At 37.4% G+C, this 17,306-nt stretch overlaps 1 protein-coding gene across 22 annotated transcripts in view; it reads right to left on the minus strand.

Annotated features, from left to right (window-relative positions):
- FMR1 (fragile X messenger ribonucleoprotein 1) overlaps positions 1-16,559 on the minus strand; it is a 37,162-nt gene extending 20,603 nt beyond the window's left edge. For 11 of the 22 annotated variants that reach the window (XR_014780788.1, XR_014780789.1, XM_084790866.1 and 8 more), the window contains exons 1-5: positions 16,262-16,558; positions 7,279-7,331; positions 5,198-5,291; positions 2,216-2,287; positions 1,656-1,804 (exon numbers count right to left, since the gene is read on the minus strand). Coding sequence is in view for 20 of the 22 variants with exons in the window: in XM_084790866.1 (XP_084646992.1) it covers positions 1,656-1,804; positions 2,216-2,287; positions 5,198-5,291; positions 7,279-7,331; positions 16,262-16,312 (419 nt within the window). In the remaining 2 variants the exon portion in view is untranslated. Of the gene's footprint in view, positions 1-1,655; positions 1,805-2,215; positions 2,288-5,197; positions 5,292-7,278; positions 7,332-16,261 lie in introns of all 22 variants that reach the window. The other 11 variants (XM_084790871.1, XM_084790869.1, XM_084790873.1 and 8 more) reach the window with 2 other exon arrangements.
- Positions 16,560-17,306: the final 747 nt, after the last annotated feature.

Genomic DNA, 17,306 nt, shown 5'->3' on the forward strand with positions numbered 1-17,306 from the left:
TTTTTTTTTTGGTGTTTTCGAGACAGGGTTTCTTACTGTAGCCTTGGCTGTCCTGGACTCACTTTGTAGACCAGGCTGTCTTCAAACTTACAGAGATCTGCCTGCCTCTACCTCCTGAGTGCTGGGATTAAAGCATGTGCTACCACATCCCAGCCAAAGCAAACATTTGATACAATAAATAAAGGATAAAAAAGCAGCTAAGTAAATTTTTTTTGAAAATTTCATACACAGGAACTGTATCTATGCCACCTCCATCTTTTTTGTCCTTCTACCTATTTTTTAAGCACTTATTTGCCTGTGTTTCTGTGTGAGTACATGTATGGTATGTGTGAACATACACATGGTGTGTGTGCATACATGTGGGCCACAGCATGCATGTGAAGGTAAAGGGACAACTTACTGGAGTTTGTTTTCCACTTCCGCTGTGTGATGCCAACTCAAGCTGCCAGGTGTGGCAGCAAGTTATACCTATGGTCATTTCATCAGCCCTAACTTTGCATTTTCCCCCTCTTTTGAGATATGGTCTTATGTTAACCTTAAACTCAATTATGTAACTGAGGGTGGTCTCTACATGAGTGTTGAGATTACAGGCTTTGAGTCATGCTCTTAAGGAATTGCTGGTAGGGTTAGAATGCTGAATAAGCCACATATAAGGGTATCACTCACTTCTATATAATTCCTGATTTTGCTTATAGATAACTCAGTATTTTAGTGGGCCAAACTGAAACTTAAACTACAGTGTCTCTAAATTTCTTTTGTTCTTTTTTTCTTTTAAAGAAAAATAGCTATGTCTGTTAAAACAAAGAATACATATAAACATGCATATGTCATCTCTAGAATTAAAAAAATTTTTTTCTATGTATTCTGAATTATAATATGGCATTTGTCTAGGGTAGAAGTTCACATCAGACTTATTGGACCTTTAAAAGTCAATCTCTTATCTGAAGTATTTAACACCCATTCCAGATAAAAGACTACAGACAGGACTTTTCCAAGCCTCTTCAGAATTAAACTTAGTATATACTTTTCTGGAAGCATTTTATCTAAAAAGGAAAGTGTTAGGAAAAAAATTTTGTAGTCTACAATGTGACTTTTAATAGAATTATTATTTTGTTATTTTCAAAATTTTAAAAGCTTATGAAAAAAATTGGTTTAGAGAACTTGAGGAACATTACACACTTTAGCCATATATCAAGTAAGTTTAAACAAATACAAGACTTACTTGATTATATAACTAGGGAAATACTCATCTTTTCCCCTTCACTACTGTAACTAAACTACTTTTGCCAAAGTTCACTGAATGCAAAAACATACTATTTTAAAATTTACATTTGAATGAGTAACCTGTATACCTATATATGCATCTATATATGCATATGTATGTTAAAATGTCTATTTGTAAAAATATACACCCTTGCACATTCTCAGCATTTTTTAAATATAGCCTTCTTTTTTTTTTAAGATTTGTTTATTTTATTTATTGCATGTGAGTGCTTTACAGAAGAGGGCAGCAGATAGTATTATAGATGGTTGTGAGCCACCATGTGGTTGCTGGGAATTGAACTCAGGACCTCTTAAAGAGCAGATGGCACTCTTAACCACTGAGCCATCTCTCCAGCCCCTAGCCTTCTTTTTTATTCTGTATATCAACTTACATTTGTCGTAAATCTTCTGGCACCTCCAGTTTGATCTTATGGAAAGTATCTTTTGTAGCAGGTTTGTTTGGATTAACAGACCGTAGACGCTCAATTGTAACAATTTCATTGTATGTAGCATCACATGCTGCATATTCTATCACATAAAACTGAGAGAAAGAAACAAGTCATTCTTAGTCATATTTAAAAGAACAGGAACCTATACAACTTTTCCTCTTTTTTTGAGACAGGACCTTATTAATAGCTCAGCCTAACCTACAACTTACTAGATAACCAAGGATGTCCTTGAATCCCTGATCCTTCAAACTTGATCACTTAGTGCTGGGATTAAAGCTCTGTTCCTACTATCATTTTAAAATATAAACTCTCAGGGAAGAGGGGAACTTTATTCAATGGAAACACATAGTATTTATATAGTAAACTTATAATGAAACTTATAATGAAAACATTTTCGTAAAATGACTTAAAACTAGGCAGTAATTCAAATGACACCAAAATTAAAATGTAGTACCTGGGTTTTTAAAAAGGTAAACAGTATAAACAAATGTGCATTTTCCTACCTCACCCTTTATCATCCTCACTTTAGCTAACCACCAACAGCAAGGCTCTTTTTCATTTGCTCTGGAATAAACCTACATAAAAATGACAAAAACAGAATATTTGTGATTAACATAATTCAGAACCAGCAGACATCACACATTGAGGGAAACCTCTTTAAAAGCCCCTACATATCTTTGAAATTGTATGTCATATGTCTTTAACCAAACTGTACCTATATACTGACCTAGACAAAGATACATAGTTGGAAACAACCTGAAAACTCATTGTTAAAAGCTCTTTGCTTACTTCTCTGTTCTATGTCAGTAATACTTAGTACACTTAACATGGACACTTGACAAAAGCTGACATCCGTAACATGGGTAGGTTTTCTTCTGTAGGTGCTTAATGAGCTACAAAATGTATCTGAAATCATTTCAACATCATTTTGCTTTATTATGATAAGTAAAACTAGTCCAAAGTTACAGACAATGGCTACAACTACCTGTTTACTAAGCACTTAAGTTCACTGAGCACTCAGCCAACTAGGTTCCTGGCCTTCATCTCTTCTGAAGGCTACACTGTTGTTCAGGCTCTTCCTCTCCATGACAAAGAATAAATCTATTCAGGCAATATTTTGAATACCATTTTTTCTGGCTCATATACACAGTTCTAATAATAATCTCTTAGGAAACCACCCTAAAGTTCATTTGCAATGTGTAGCATGGAATTTTTTGTGACAATACTAGCAAATAAGTGTTAATAGAATGTAAGTGCCTACATTCTAGCTCCTCAGGTAAGTTCTATGATGCATCTCATTGGGCCTTACCCGTTATTCAACTAAGTTGAAAAAACAAAATGGTTTTCTTTACCCCTCCAAATTCTTGCCATGGAAACAAACAAACAAACAAACAAACAAACACATAAACTGGCCTTTGCCTTTACACAGTCTGCAACCTACAGGAAAGTAGTTACCAGAGGGTTTTTGAAAAACAACAAACATTTATTTACTTGTTAACTTAAGTGTATGGTTGCACATGTGGAGGTCAGAGGACACCCCCTCACACACACCCCTCCTTTTTTCTTTCTACTATGTACGTTCTGGGGATCTAACTCAGATCATCAGCCTAAAGGCCTTTAGAGGTTTAGATAATATCTCTATTTACAACTAAGATCTCTTGCAAAGCGAAACCCCAGAAGACACTAAATACATTTTTAGGCAAATAAATAACACGTTATCCCTTATTTAAATTATATAGAGAAGAACAGTTTTGGACACTCAGAAACCTCCGACTAGACTCTGAAATATCATTGCTGCGCCTGTATTATCTTCCATGTAGCCTTTTCTTCTCTCATATGACTTTCACTTGTCATGACATTAGCTATTTCAAGTAGAATGTAAATTCATCAAAGCGAGAAGACTGTCCTGTTTTGATGTATCTCGACATTTAGAAGAAAATTAGCATTCAAGGACCAAACCTAATTTTGCTTACCTCTAACAAGTCTATTTATTTGCTTTTTTCATACTACAAATATGCATAAAATTACAAAGAATAAAGCATTATAATAAATCCTGCAGAGTTTTTTTTAAAAGAGCTCAAAATGAGGCTTGTGAAGTAGGAAATAAAAGAGACTACAAAATTTATAAGTGAGTATAAGGGCAAAGTATAATGGAAAACCACTTTTCAACAAGTAGAGAATCACAAGGACAATGATTTTGATGAAGTCTCAATAGCACCTTTAATTCCAAGAGCTCAATGGTAAATGAATGCCCTGTAAAAGGGTATTTGAGCTATACATGTGATATAAAAGATACAGGTTTTAAATACACACACACACACACACACACACACACACACATACACTTATACCAGGTAGCTGGGTATAATGGCATACACCTTTAATCCTGGCACTCAGGGAGGCAGAGGCAGGTGGACCAGCCTGGTCTACAAAGTGAGTCGAGGACAGCCAAAGCTACACAGAGAAACTGTCTCGAAAAACAAAAACAAACAAAAACCCCAGAAATATGCAGTACTACGAAAATAAATTTTAGGCTACTAGCCTATTAAATATTATTACTTAATTTTATTTATTTGTTTTCTGAAACAGGGTCTCTGCATGTAGACTTGGCTATACTAGAACCCACTATATAAGACCTAGTAGGCCTCCAACTAGTGGAGGTCCACCTGCCTCAGTCCCCTAAGTGCTGGAATTAAAGGCATGTGCTACCCATCCTGGTTCTAAAATTATTTTGTCTTCTCCTTTTATTTGAAGATTTATTTATTATTTGTATAAGTATTTTGCCCACATGTGTGCCTGCACACCAGAAGAGGGCATCAGAGCACATTATAGATGGTGAGCCACCATGTGGTTACTGGGAATTGAACTCACGACCTTTGGAAGAACAGACAAGTGTTCTTAACCCCTGAGTCATCTCTCGAGCCCCTAGAATTATTTCTTAAATTAGTTTTAGGAGGTCAAGATCTCATGCAGAACTGGCACACTCTAACTTGTTATGTAGCCATTGATGAACTATGAACTCCTGATTCTCCAGCCTCTACCTTGTAAATACTGGGATCATAGGCATTCTTCATCATGCCTTGTTAAAATTATTACTTATTTTTCTTTGTAAAACTATTTTTCAAATTCATTTTGCTTAAAAAATGATAGTTGTTAGTATATAGTCATATTTAACAATAGTAACAAGTGAAAAAAGTATTATCTAAACAAAGATTTAGAGATGGGGCAAAGGTATACTAATGGGTAAAGAAACTTGGGACAATGACAAGATATTCTGAGTGTTGTTTAAATGGACAATTATAAGCACCATTTAACATCTCATATCACTAACTAAAAGGGATACTCAAAAAAATATGCCCACTTCAACTCTAACACTCAAAGTGGGTTAAATACTGTTAAAAAGCAAGGTATATGTTAAAACTCCAAGAGCATTAAATACACAGATGCTTTGAGTCCTTAGCTATTTCATGGCTAGAGGAACTCACCTCAACTTCATCACTTTCGTTTATATCTTTATTATAACCTACAGGTGGTGGGAATCTCACATCATGGAATGGAATCTGTCTCTCTGGTTGCCAGCTACAAAAAACCAAAATATCATTATTTGGTTATGTTCCCAGTGTATAATGCAAACAGTGAACATGCTGTAATCAACTCTGGGTAAATGTGACTTTTCTTTGTTTAAAGAAGCAAATGCCTTCAAATGGCCAGTTTTTGCTGAGTAGTGCATAATGGCAATGCACCGACATTTTAATAGTCTACATGCAGCATAGCAGCTTGTGCTTCCACACATAATTTTTCTAAACACAACAGATCAAAAGTATTATTGAAAGGGTTTTCTTCTAATAATTTCAACTCTAAGACTTTTAAAACCTAAGTCCACAACAGAAATTAAATTAGTACTGATAATTGTTAGTAATATTATCAACATAGTTTTACTTGCAAAATAATTCAGATGACATTTCACCAACCACAGAAACTGTCTGTCCTCTACTTCCCAAGCAAAAAGGCAGTCAGCACATTAGCAATTCTCAACTCACTTTTACCCCTTTAAATTTTAGATCCCACGCAGTGGTCAATTCTTGCCATGGGTAGCTGGATGCTGATTGGTATGATGTATCAGCATGGACTGGGTTGGTGTGTGTGTGGGGTGTCTCCTAAACCACAGAAACCCAATGGAGACAGCCTACAGGAGTTCAATTAAATTGTCTATATTTTTACATTTAAAATAATATAGAATAGCTTTAAGACACCATTTTTTAACGTATAAAGACATAAAATACTAAGTAACAAATTGTATAGATACTGGATGATTCAATAATGGGAGCAATCACTTTTTTCATAAGAAAACACTGAGATCTGTTTTGTGCAAAACACCTATTTTTTTTACATTTATTTAAAATTTATGTGCTTATATGTATGCCTGGTGCCTGTGCATGTGCATGTGCATGTGCAGAGCCCAGAAAAGAGTATCAGATATCCTAGAAGTAGAGTTTCAGGTGCTAAGAACTGATTTACAATTTTCTGTAAGAGCAGCAAGCATCCTTAACTGCTAAGTAATCTTCCTAGCCTCATAAAATGCCTCTATTTTAATTCAGGACATTTTAGTCAATTTGTCCTTTTTTCCTGTTTATAAAGAACTATTGTATAAGAGGACAAATGAGTCAGAATTTATAACATGTTAAAAAGTCACTAGTTATCAATAGGTATATAAAAAAGCTGTTTTTGTTTTTGTGTTTTTTGAGACAGGGTTTTTCTGTGTAGCCTTGGCTGTCCTGGACTCACTTTGTACACCAGGCCAGCCTTGAACTCCGCCTGCCCCTGCCTCCTGAATGCTATGATGAAAAAAAAAAAAACTGTTGTTTTAATTTTACTCTTTTCAAGTGTATTCATAAGTCAACAGATATCCACAAATCCTGACTTGAGATAGATATAATTTATAAATCACATAATCCACCAACTTAAATGTACAATTCAAGGGTGTGTAGTATGTTCTCAGATATATACAATCATTATTAGAGAACTGTACGTTTATAACACGATATTTGATTTTTTCACATACCCCATATTCCTAGATTTTTAAGTATTGTTTTATGATCTAGAAACAAAAAGCAGTAAGGATTACCTGCCATTATTACTGATTAAAATATATAAAAAATAAAAGTACCCTAATGAGGAAACAAATTTTTCAATATATAATTAAAAAATACTGTAAAACCTACAAGCATAATTTTGTTGTAAACATCCATGAATTCCCATATTTTCAACTTTTAATAAAATTACAAATAATCCTATTTAAACTGTCATCTAATAATAGAGAAGAATGTGCCTTTTGTTTTCATAATCAAATGGACTTAAGGGATGATCAAGATTCTACATTAAGGACCTATGAAGTCATTAGCAAGAGGGTCTTCCACTGACTTAATACTGAGCTCACTGAGAACTTCTTGTTTGGTAATAGGATAACACACTCAAACCAGATTTCACTTTTAAAAGTGTGAAGAAAAGGAATGGGTACAAAACATTAAAAGTCCTCAATATTAAGTTTATATAGTGAGAGACTTACTTGTTTTCAAAAGCAACTGTTATAGAATCTTCATGGACATCTTTTACAAATGCCTGCAAGAAAAATACAAAAAATTAACTTTTAAGCTTGAAGAGCATTTAAAGTAAATTTTAGAGATATATAAGAATAAAACAGATCTCTGATTGGAAATCAGGTTCTGATGTTCACTTAGTTACCACATCTATTTTGTCAGGTACTATATATTAGGCTTTAGGAATACAAATAGTTACAACACTAAACTAAAAAGAAATTGTCTCAAGAGTTTAGCATCTCAAAGAAATAGCTAGACTGCCCATTACATTCGGTATTGAATATGAATTTAGAGGTACACTTTAGGCTACATTATTAAAAGTTAAGAAACTTGTTCTAGAACCACCTGCCTAGCAGTAAACATAAGCTGTAACTTCTCCATAAATGCTCTATTATCCTTCCCCAGTTTTCACTTGTCTATCTTCTATTTGCTTTTTGGGTTTTAATTCAGATGGAAACTACCACTAAGTTAGATTTAGTTTATGTACTGTTATCTTTGAAATACTTAAAATGAATGCGATGAATATCTACTAAGTGGACTGCTGTCTAAGATGTTCCTCTCCCAGCCCTGGTGAGTCTGTTTATTGGCGGCACTGTTAGATACTGGAAAGGTAAGGTTTCTACTGACTCTTCAAAGTCTAAGGAAGAATTAGCCGAAGGCATGGGAAGATGGAGAAGAATAAAAATGTAGACAATGAAAAGCAGCTTGAGATTGGAAAAAAAAAACCATCAATAAGAAAGCTGAGGCTATGAAGGAAGAATAGTGTTTTTAACCCATGGTGTGGGTGTAAATAGGGGTGGGATGGCTATCTATAAGTCAAGCAATAAATGTTCCTTTGAGAACACAGCAGCACCAGGGAACCTGCTCAAACTAGGTGACAGAGAAAGTTATTTCTCCAGGATTCATTTCAACAATATGGCACAGGTATAATAAGGATTACAAAAATTTCCATCCAACTTGCAAAAGAAATATTCGAGGATAGGTGAGAAATATGTGTATCAGGGATAAAAGTCTCTTAAGAGAGCCTCTGCATGATTATGTGAAGCTAATGATACAATGGAGACTCCAGCTGGAAATTCCAGCAATGTAGAATATGAGGTAAAAAACTGCAGGGAACAAGCACGTGCGCGCGCGCGCGCGCGCACACACACACACACACACACACACACACACACACACACACTTATAGTTACAGGTTTAAATGATGATGAATCCAAATTTTCTTCCCATCCATCTGATGTTGCTTATTTCCCAGATATATTTAAATTATTAAAATTTCTACAGCAGCAACAACAAATTCTATAGCATATTTTAACATCTCTGGTTTAATATAATTCATAATACTTTAGAATATACCCTACTTCATAAGCAAGCATGCTTCCAGTGTGCTAAGGGATTGTTTGCCCCATTCAACAACAAACATGCCTGATTCAGAATTAAAAGTTGTGAGAAATGTTCACTCAGGATACTGATTTTATATACTGTGCAATAAAATTATGGAGAAGGGGAAGAATATCCATTTCATCCCCAGGTGTTCTTTGTCCCCACACAATAGCTAATACTAAGTTAATAATATATTTCTGGAGGAGATTTAGATTCCCAACTAAAATTAAGACTTTCATTTCTTTCATTTACAAAGGAAAGGAAACTGTTTCTGTCCCGTCCTTGCTGAAAGCTGTATGATGTTTGCATGCCTTGGCAACAACACAACATCGCTAGTTCTTTACAGTGCATTATATACTTAAAATGTAAACTCTTTTGTCAGCAAACTGAACCTTGGTACAGTCAGGCAGAGAATTGTCTTTTGTAAACCAAAGTCTTTCAAAACTGGTCTTTGCCATTTTATACTGTCTATGTTAACCAGAAGTGTAACCTGTGGCTATTTATATTAAAATTCATTACGATTAAATTCAATCACCTTTTCATCTGCCCCATTCAAGAGCTATGGATGGCCCAGTGGCTACTGTAGCACATCCTACTGATTTCTCCCTTCTTAAATTATCCAGTTTAACTATATGCATTCAGTACATTTGCCTATTTCCTACAGACTACATGTCTATAGATTATATGGCTATATTCTTATTTCTCCCTTCTTGCCTAAATTATTATCCAGTTTAATCATATGCATTCAGTACATTTGCCTATTTCCTAAAAATGTTTTCGTTTTCACAGTCCTTGAATGTAATTCTGGATGAAAACTGTCAGAAATAGTTTGAGCAATCATCCTATCCCAACAGGGCCACTGCCTCTGAGTTGATGAGGCTTATCTATGCATAGATATTTGCATGACTGTTTCAAAATCAGTCATTTTAGTCATATTAGCTGAATATAGAAAGCATTTAATACCTTCTGGTTGCTGCATTACTAAGTAGAATAAAGGAATCTCATCAGTGGACTCTCGTCTGCACACACACTGAAGACAATACATCCTGTCAGTTCTAAAGTCTTTTAGCAAACCTTCCTTCCACAGGTTCCATATCATTCTATGTGCTCTCATCATCCTTCTTCTAAGGATACTTTTAAAATCTCTGCCTCTCTCAACTCATTCACTACATTCCTCTGGAGAACTATTGCCTAATGTACTAACATGGAAAACATTTTGCTGTGATTCTTTCCTATCATGCTAAATTGGTGTTTGTAAAAAGAACGATATGCTAACTGGGAATAGGGCTACCTCAAGACCCAGCTATTCCACTCCTTGGAATATACCTAAAAAATGCTCCACCACACAAGGACATATGCTCAACCATGTTCATAGCAGCCTTATTCGTAATAACCAGAACCTGGAAACAGCCTAAGTGTCCCTCAACTGAAGAGTGGATAAAGAAACTGTGGTACATTTACATTATGGAATACTACTCAGCTATTAAAAACAACAAACTCCTGAAATTTGCAGGCAAATGGATGGAATTAGAAATGATCATCCTGAGTGAGTTAACCCAGACCCAGAAAATGCACATGGCATATACTCACTTATAATTGGACACGAGCCCAACAGAGATGTCCCCTGAAAGCCTTCACTTAGCTGGAGATTGGGATAGATACTAGGGCTTCCTATTGGGACTCTAGGTGAGAGAGGTTAAGGGAGAATGGGCAAATAGAACGATTCAGAGGGTCTTAAAAACCTACAAGAAGACCAGTAAGGCTGATGGATCTTGACCCGGCGGGGGAGGGGGGGTCTGTACAAAGTGCTGTACCAACCAAGGACAGTGCATGCAGTAAACCTAGAACCACTATTCATATCTAGCCAGTGGACAGTACATTCTCCACAGCTGTGTGGAGAGCAGGGACTGACTCTGACATGAACTCTGGTACTCCCTATTTGACCACTTCCCCTTGGTGGGGAGAACTGCTAACACTCAGAGGAAGCAGCCTATCTGGAAGAGACCTGATAGGCTGTGATCTTATAGCAGGGGACAAGGTCCCCTTCTGTCACAGACCTAGGGGAGGAGAATAGGATGAAAGAGGGAAGGAGGGGGAGCAGGAAGATACACATGAGGGGATAACAAATTAGATGTAATCCGAATTACTCAAATAAAAATTAAAAAACAAAAACAAGCAAACAAAACAACAACAACAACAACAACAACAACAACAACAATAACAACAAAAAGATAGGCTGAGAAGATTTCTGTGATATATTCAAAGGCATATTAGATGAATGCCCAAAGAGAGCTTCACTGCATCTGACAGGTAGGTCTATTACTGGGATCAGAGAACTTAGAGGTTGAGTTTTGCTGTGAATTAAATATAGGCTCAAAATCTTGGCTCTATCACATAATAGCTGCAGAATCTGAGAATCTCAGATTCCTCATTTTTAAAAGTAAGGACATGGATTAGCCTCTTAAAGTTGTAATAAAACTATACACATATGTAATTTCCATAAAAGATACAGAACCATAAATGTTACATTCTCCCTCTACACTTTTAAAAAGGCTTTAATGGGACTATCAAACCAGAAACTCTTTAGGACTTGACTAAAAAGATTCAAGTTCTCCATAGAATGGATGTCAACCACTCAATATTGCTCATGTTTTCCTAAGGAGAGATGAGATTTGGCCACTCATAATCATGACAGAATCCACAGACTGCTATTTGGAAAACTAGATGAAAGCCTTAAAGGTCAAATAAAGGCTTAAAAAAGAAAAAGGAATATTTCTACAAAATTACTAAATACTAAATGGTTACTTTGATTCTGTGGAGAAAAAGATTTTAGAGTTTGAAAAAGGACGATAAAAAATAAATAAAGTAGTGACCAAACACATGAAGGTTGTTCACAGAAAATTTTATGGCATTATAGTATGTTCCAATTAATGGCAATTGGCCAAATCATACTCCTGAGGATATACAATAACCAGAACTATCTAATCAAACATAATTTTATTAAATCGATGCACAAAATACAGAAAGTCGAATCCTATTTGGGTAAACTTTTATTCCTCTATTATGACTTCTTCACATAGCTTAGGTTTTAAGATAGCAAACTAGGGATTAGAAAACAGCTCCATGCTTAAGAGCACTGGCTATTCTTCCGAAGGATCCTGTTTTAATTCCTAGCAGCCACATTCTAGTCCACAACAACCTGCACATCTATCCCTAGGGGACCTGATGTCCGCTTCTAGCTTCCTTAGTGCATAGATATAAAGTAGGCAAAGCACTCATACATGTAAAATAAATTAGAACTTAAAAAGTTAACAAACTATGTTAGAAACAGAAATGAACTGATCACTTTTTATTTTATAAAAAGTTTCAATGTAGCCTCCTAAACTGCCACTGAAATATTACATTATCAGTAGAGACCTATGACAGAATATGTACTGCAGAAAAAGCTTAAAAGCATTTTAATATATTCCTCCTAGAGATAAATTACAGGGGCATATAAAAGGTATGTTTCAAACCTAAGGCTTCATACATACAATGAGTTTTTATTCTAAGAAAAACAGGATTCACCCTAACCAAAGACAACACAAGTACAAAGAAAATAGTACCCACTGACTTATTTTCCTGATGTTTATATACTGTTCATGTAAGTTATATAGCTTTTCAGGTTTAGTGGGTTCCTAGGGTAAGTAACAAAGGCAGTGTCAGAGCAGGGTCAAAGATTTCTAACTTTATTTTTCCTTATTAGGAATATATAGAAAAATATTACAGGACACTATCTCAAATTAGGAGGGTTAATAAAGAAGATCACTGATACAAAAACTGGAGATTAATGACATCTGTGTGTTCACAGTTAAAAATGGTTGTATGATAACTGGAGTTATAGGATGCTAATTAGGACAATGTCATAGTAACAAATAAGAGCAAAGAGTATAATAAAATTGAAAAGTGGACAGCAAATAGAATCCACTTTATTTCTTCAAGCTAAATTTCATAATTTCGTTGTCAAAAGTCTGATTTCCAATCCCAGATCAAAAGACACTAAATCTTAGAAAGGGTATGTAGATTTGGGAGGATAAAATATGGTGATTTACATCATTTCTTTCTTCAACATGTAAATTAACACCCATACTTGAAGTTTGCTGGATTTCAGAGAAAGCCATGAATATGCATTTCTTTGAATTTACCTAGGCATATACATTTCTAAAGCTTGTGAAAGTTTACTTGTGGCAAAATATTTATTTCTACTAGTCAGTGTAGCTAAAATGATATGCTGGGCACTAAAGATTTTGTTAAAACTTTTTTTTTAAAGACAGGGTCTCCTATGTAGCCCTGGCTGGCATGAAACTCAGAGATCTACCAGTCTCTGACTCCCAGGGGCTAGAATTACAGGTGTGAGCCACCATTTAGAATTTTAAAAGTCTTGACTATATATTGTATATTAATTAACTACTGCATATGGTAACAATACTCAGCTAATGGGAGTCTTTTCTCAAATGGCAAACTTAAAACTAAAATATTTAAGTATATTTGTGAATTTGCAGAATTATAGAAAAGTATGAATTAGATATTAGCTGTAGTAGTTTGAAATGAAAAAGTCTTGTATCATGTCTCCAACGTGATTTACTAATTTCCATACTAGAATACAAAACCTAGACATCTTCGCATTCACATCTGAATGGCACACATTCTACTTCTCAAGAGAAGTTAATTCTTTATTATTCTCAACATACCCAAACTGCAACACACACACACACACACACACACACACACCCTCTACATAGGGGCAGATACCCCTAGAATATATTGCAATGTACTGCAACATTATTAGTTTAAGCAATGCTTTGTAAAATCATGAGATACAAATCAAAGTATTTTCATATTTTAAATAACATGCCTGAAGGGCTCAAAAACTAGTACATGTGACCAACTTTTTCTAGGTTAAATAAGTATCAAAGCTTGAAAGTAAAGGCTCTTGTGATCACTAAGTCTAACTTTCAATTTTAAAAATAAACACCAAAAAAGGGTCTCGTCTTGAGATGGTTGATCAGGTAAAGGCTTGCAGAAATGAGTTCCAGCCCCAGTAGCCACATGGTGGAGACAGCCAACCCCTGCAAGTTGTCCTCTGACAAGTGTGACAAGGGATGCACAAAGGCTCCCACTCACCCTTCTCACAGTCACAAGTAAATCTAATAGTCTTAAAAATTAAACACCAAAACAAACCCCTCCCAAAACATAGACTTGGTTGGCCTTTAGCACACTAGATGCATGATCTGTGAATTTTAAATCTTGGCTTTAGTGATCTTTTAAAGAATCAAATCATTCCTAGCATATGTTCTATCTACATAGTTATTTTGCAAACTTAATATGGATAACTATTTGACTTACTTGGCTTTAAATTTTTATTTCTATCAATTTAACAAACAAGGTCTCCAGTTTTTCCATAATGGTCTTTATTTTTTCATCTTTGTCATCTATTTCACCAGAAAATAGCTCAGCATGCTCCTACTTTATTTTTCCTGTTCACAGCCAATGCTCTCAGTGATGTAAAATTTAAACCTATTTCAGTATAGACAAAGCCCTTCCCTTAATATAGACTAGTTGAAACAAACAAACAAACAAAACAAAAAAAACTTAAATATATTAGCAATTTTAAAAGTACTACATGCCCATCCAAGGAATAAAAGAATAATCCACAACCCATTTATTTTTGTTCACCTTCAAATTAAGAAGTCACTGAAAAACAAAGCAAAGGAAAAAAACAAGGTGATTAATATAGAAAAGAGAGAACTTAAAAAAATATTCCAGTCAGTTTGTAAGCAAAATTAGTGGAGCCAATAAATCCCCTAGAGTAGGATGTGCTACTTGCCCTCGATGGAAAGCCAACTTCACTAAAAGCCACTAACAGTGGACTCAAATCTAAGCTGGTATTAGAGATGAACAAAAATACTACTTAACTATTATCCCTTGGTCATCTGTGTCTTGGTGCCCCAACTCTAGCAACTAAAACTGTCATTCTAGAACCTAGAAACCTTCTAATGTAAACTAACCAAAAGTAAATGGAATATTTTTTTTTATTACAGCAAATTGAAAAAATGCACTGGTAAAATTAATAACATAAATGCTGTGTTATTTATGTCTCATTCTATACTACAACAAAAGAATTTTTACTATAAATTAGTATTTTACAAATTTCCCTCATTCATGAAATTTATCTTCCTCTAAATGTGTCTATAAACTTGGTAAAAGTATAATTTATTAAGGTCATTTTCCTGAGTTTAGCCAAGTATGTCCCGTTTGAAATGTCCAAGTTAGTCTACAATAAACTTAAAACTGTTGGACAATGGTAATAGCTTTTTTCCATGCTTCCTTCCACGTGCAGCTTCTGTTACTAAAATATTCTAGTGAAGTGAGGCCTTACAGAGGTTATAAACATTTAAAAAGGAGAATTTATTATATTGCTAGATCTGCATTTATGCAGACTCAACAAGCACATTACAGTAGATATATTTTAAGGTTTCTTTAAAAATATGCAATGTTACCTGATATTCAGTGGCATAAAAAGCCTCAGTAATTCCATGAATGTCTTTTTAAAACCCCAAGAATACAGTCCACTGCGACAGTGCAAAAGTCAAAGCGAATATACCCAAGTTGATGCACTTCAGAACACAGGAAAAATATTCCAAACAGTCCTGGTAAAATTAACTAGCAATTATATAGTCCCAGCTAATTTTCCGAAGTTCGGTGGCATATATTCGGGTGCTTGAGAACTTAAACACAAAGAACAATTTTAAATAAGCAGACCTGCTAATATTTTTAAGAGGCCAAGGCATGCATTTTCCCTGAAATTCTCCCAGTTAGAAAGAGGTTAGGGGGGCCGTGGATAGTCCCTTTGGCCAGCATCTATAATGACTCTCTTTAGATGCCATGGTCTTTCGGAAACTTTTAGGTCTAAAAACCTCCTTCGAAATTCACAAAGAGAGGCCACTAAAAATCAGCTTGCCTTTGTGATTCCGGGCTGAGTACCGCTTCTTACTACTCCCTCCACACCCCTAGCCCGGGGGAGCTCTCCAAAGTCTGGATTGCGGACCAAAAACCAGGGGCCAAGGACTGCCAAGGGCCGACCCGGCCGCCCGGGCAAGGCGAGCGGCGGCCAGGCTGAGGCGGCCCCAGTTCCTTCACGGCTCCCCGCGTGTCAGGCCCGGAACCCACTGGGAGCGGATTATTTGGGAAAGGAGGACTAAGCCTCCGCCGCCGCCGCCGCGGCCGCCGCCACAGCCGCCACCTCACGCGGCACCGGCCCTCCGGCCGGATTCCTGGCCCCTGCATTCCAGCTCCGCTCGCCGAACTTGGCCATTCAACCTCCCTCAAGCTCCCCCGCGCTCCCTTCACGTTCCGCCCCGCGCGCCGGGGCCTCGGGCGAGGGTCGGAGCGTTAAGGTTGCCTACAGGCCGCGAGTCCGCCGCTACCCTCACAACCCCCAGCCCGCCGCGCCCGCGGGGCCTGCCCGCCTCCCGGGACACAAGGGAGGGAAAGGAGGCCGACGACCGGGCCTGTCCGGTAGCCGGTTACCTTGTAGAAAGCGCCATTGGAGCCCCGCACTTCTACCACCAGCTCCTCCATCTTCTCGTCCGTCCTCGCGCCAGGAGCCCGCCTCCGAGAGGTGGGCTGCAGGCGCTCGAGGCCCAGCCGCCGTCGCCGCCGCCGCGTTACCGCACGCCCCCCGGCAGCGGCGCCGCCGTCACTGCCACCGCCCGCGCTCGCCGTCCGTTGGCTTCACTGCCCGCCCTCTCAGGCGCGGCCCCTCACCGGAAGTGAAACCGAAACGCTGCCGAGCGCCTGACTGACTGAGGCGGTCGGCTCAGCCCGCGCCTCCTGTAAACAGTCAAACGACGTCACGTGACACGCACTGCCCCCTCCCCCGTGGGCCCCGCCCCTTCGGCTCCGCCCTCACCTCCTCGGGACTAGGGAGCTCACGCATGCGCCCTCCTGGGAACCTGCCTAGGGTAAAAGGGTGGGCCCTGAGGCGCGCGTTTGCTGAAAGGCGGGAAAGCACGGAGGGTGGTGACAAGTCGCGCTGGCCCTGGTTAGCTGGCTGGATCTAGAGGCCTTTTTTTTGTAGAGGAGGAAGCAAGGACACGCGAAAAGGCCTCCGGTTGTCGAAAATGCGGCCCCTATCAGACCTGCCGGGGCTTTGAGTAGATTTTTTTTTTTCTCAGCCTGGACGTCAGGATGGGAGGGGCGGTCAAAAAAGTAATAAATTCAACACTTTGATCTAGGAACAATAGTGACCATATTGACCCTGACTTGTGTGACCCATACAGCCAGAAAGCAAAGTAAATCGCTGTACTACCATGCTATTTGGGAAAGAACTGTGGGAACATCCAGTATTTTCTGAGGGCCAATGGGGTGTGCCAGGACTCCAGGAAATGTTATCCCTTTCTCTCTATTTTTCTTTCTTTCTTTTCTCTTTTCTTTCTTTCTTTCTTTTTTTTTGTTTTTTGTTTTGTTTTTTGTTTTTTGTTTTGTTTTTTTTTGGTTTTTCAAGACAGGGTTTCTCTGTGTAGCTTTGATTGTTCTGAACTCCCTCTGTAGGCTAGGCTGGCCTCGAACTCAC

Source organism: Acomys minous (genome assembly GCF_964271855.1).
Source record: "Acomys minous genome assembly, chromosome: 7".
In the NCBI taxonomy this organism is placed as follows: Eukaryota; Metazoa; Chordata; class Mammalia; order Rodentia; family Muridae; genus Acomys; species Acomys minous.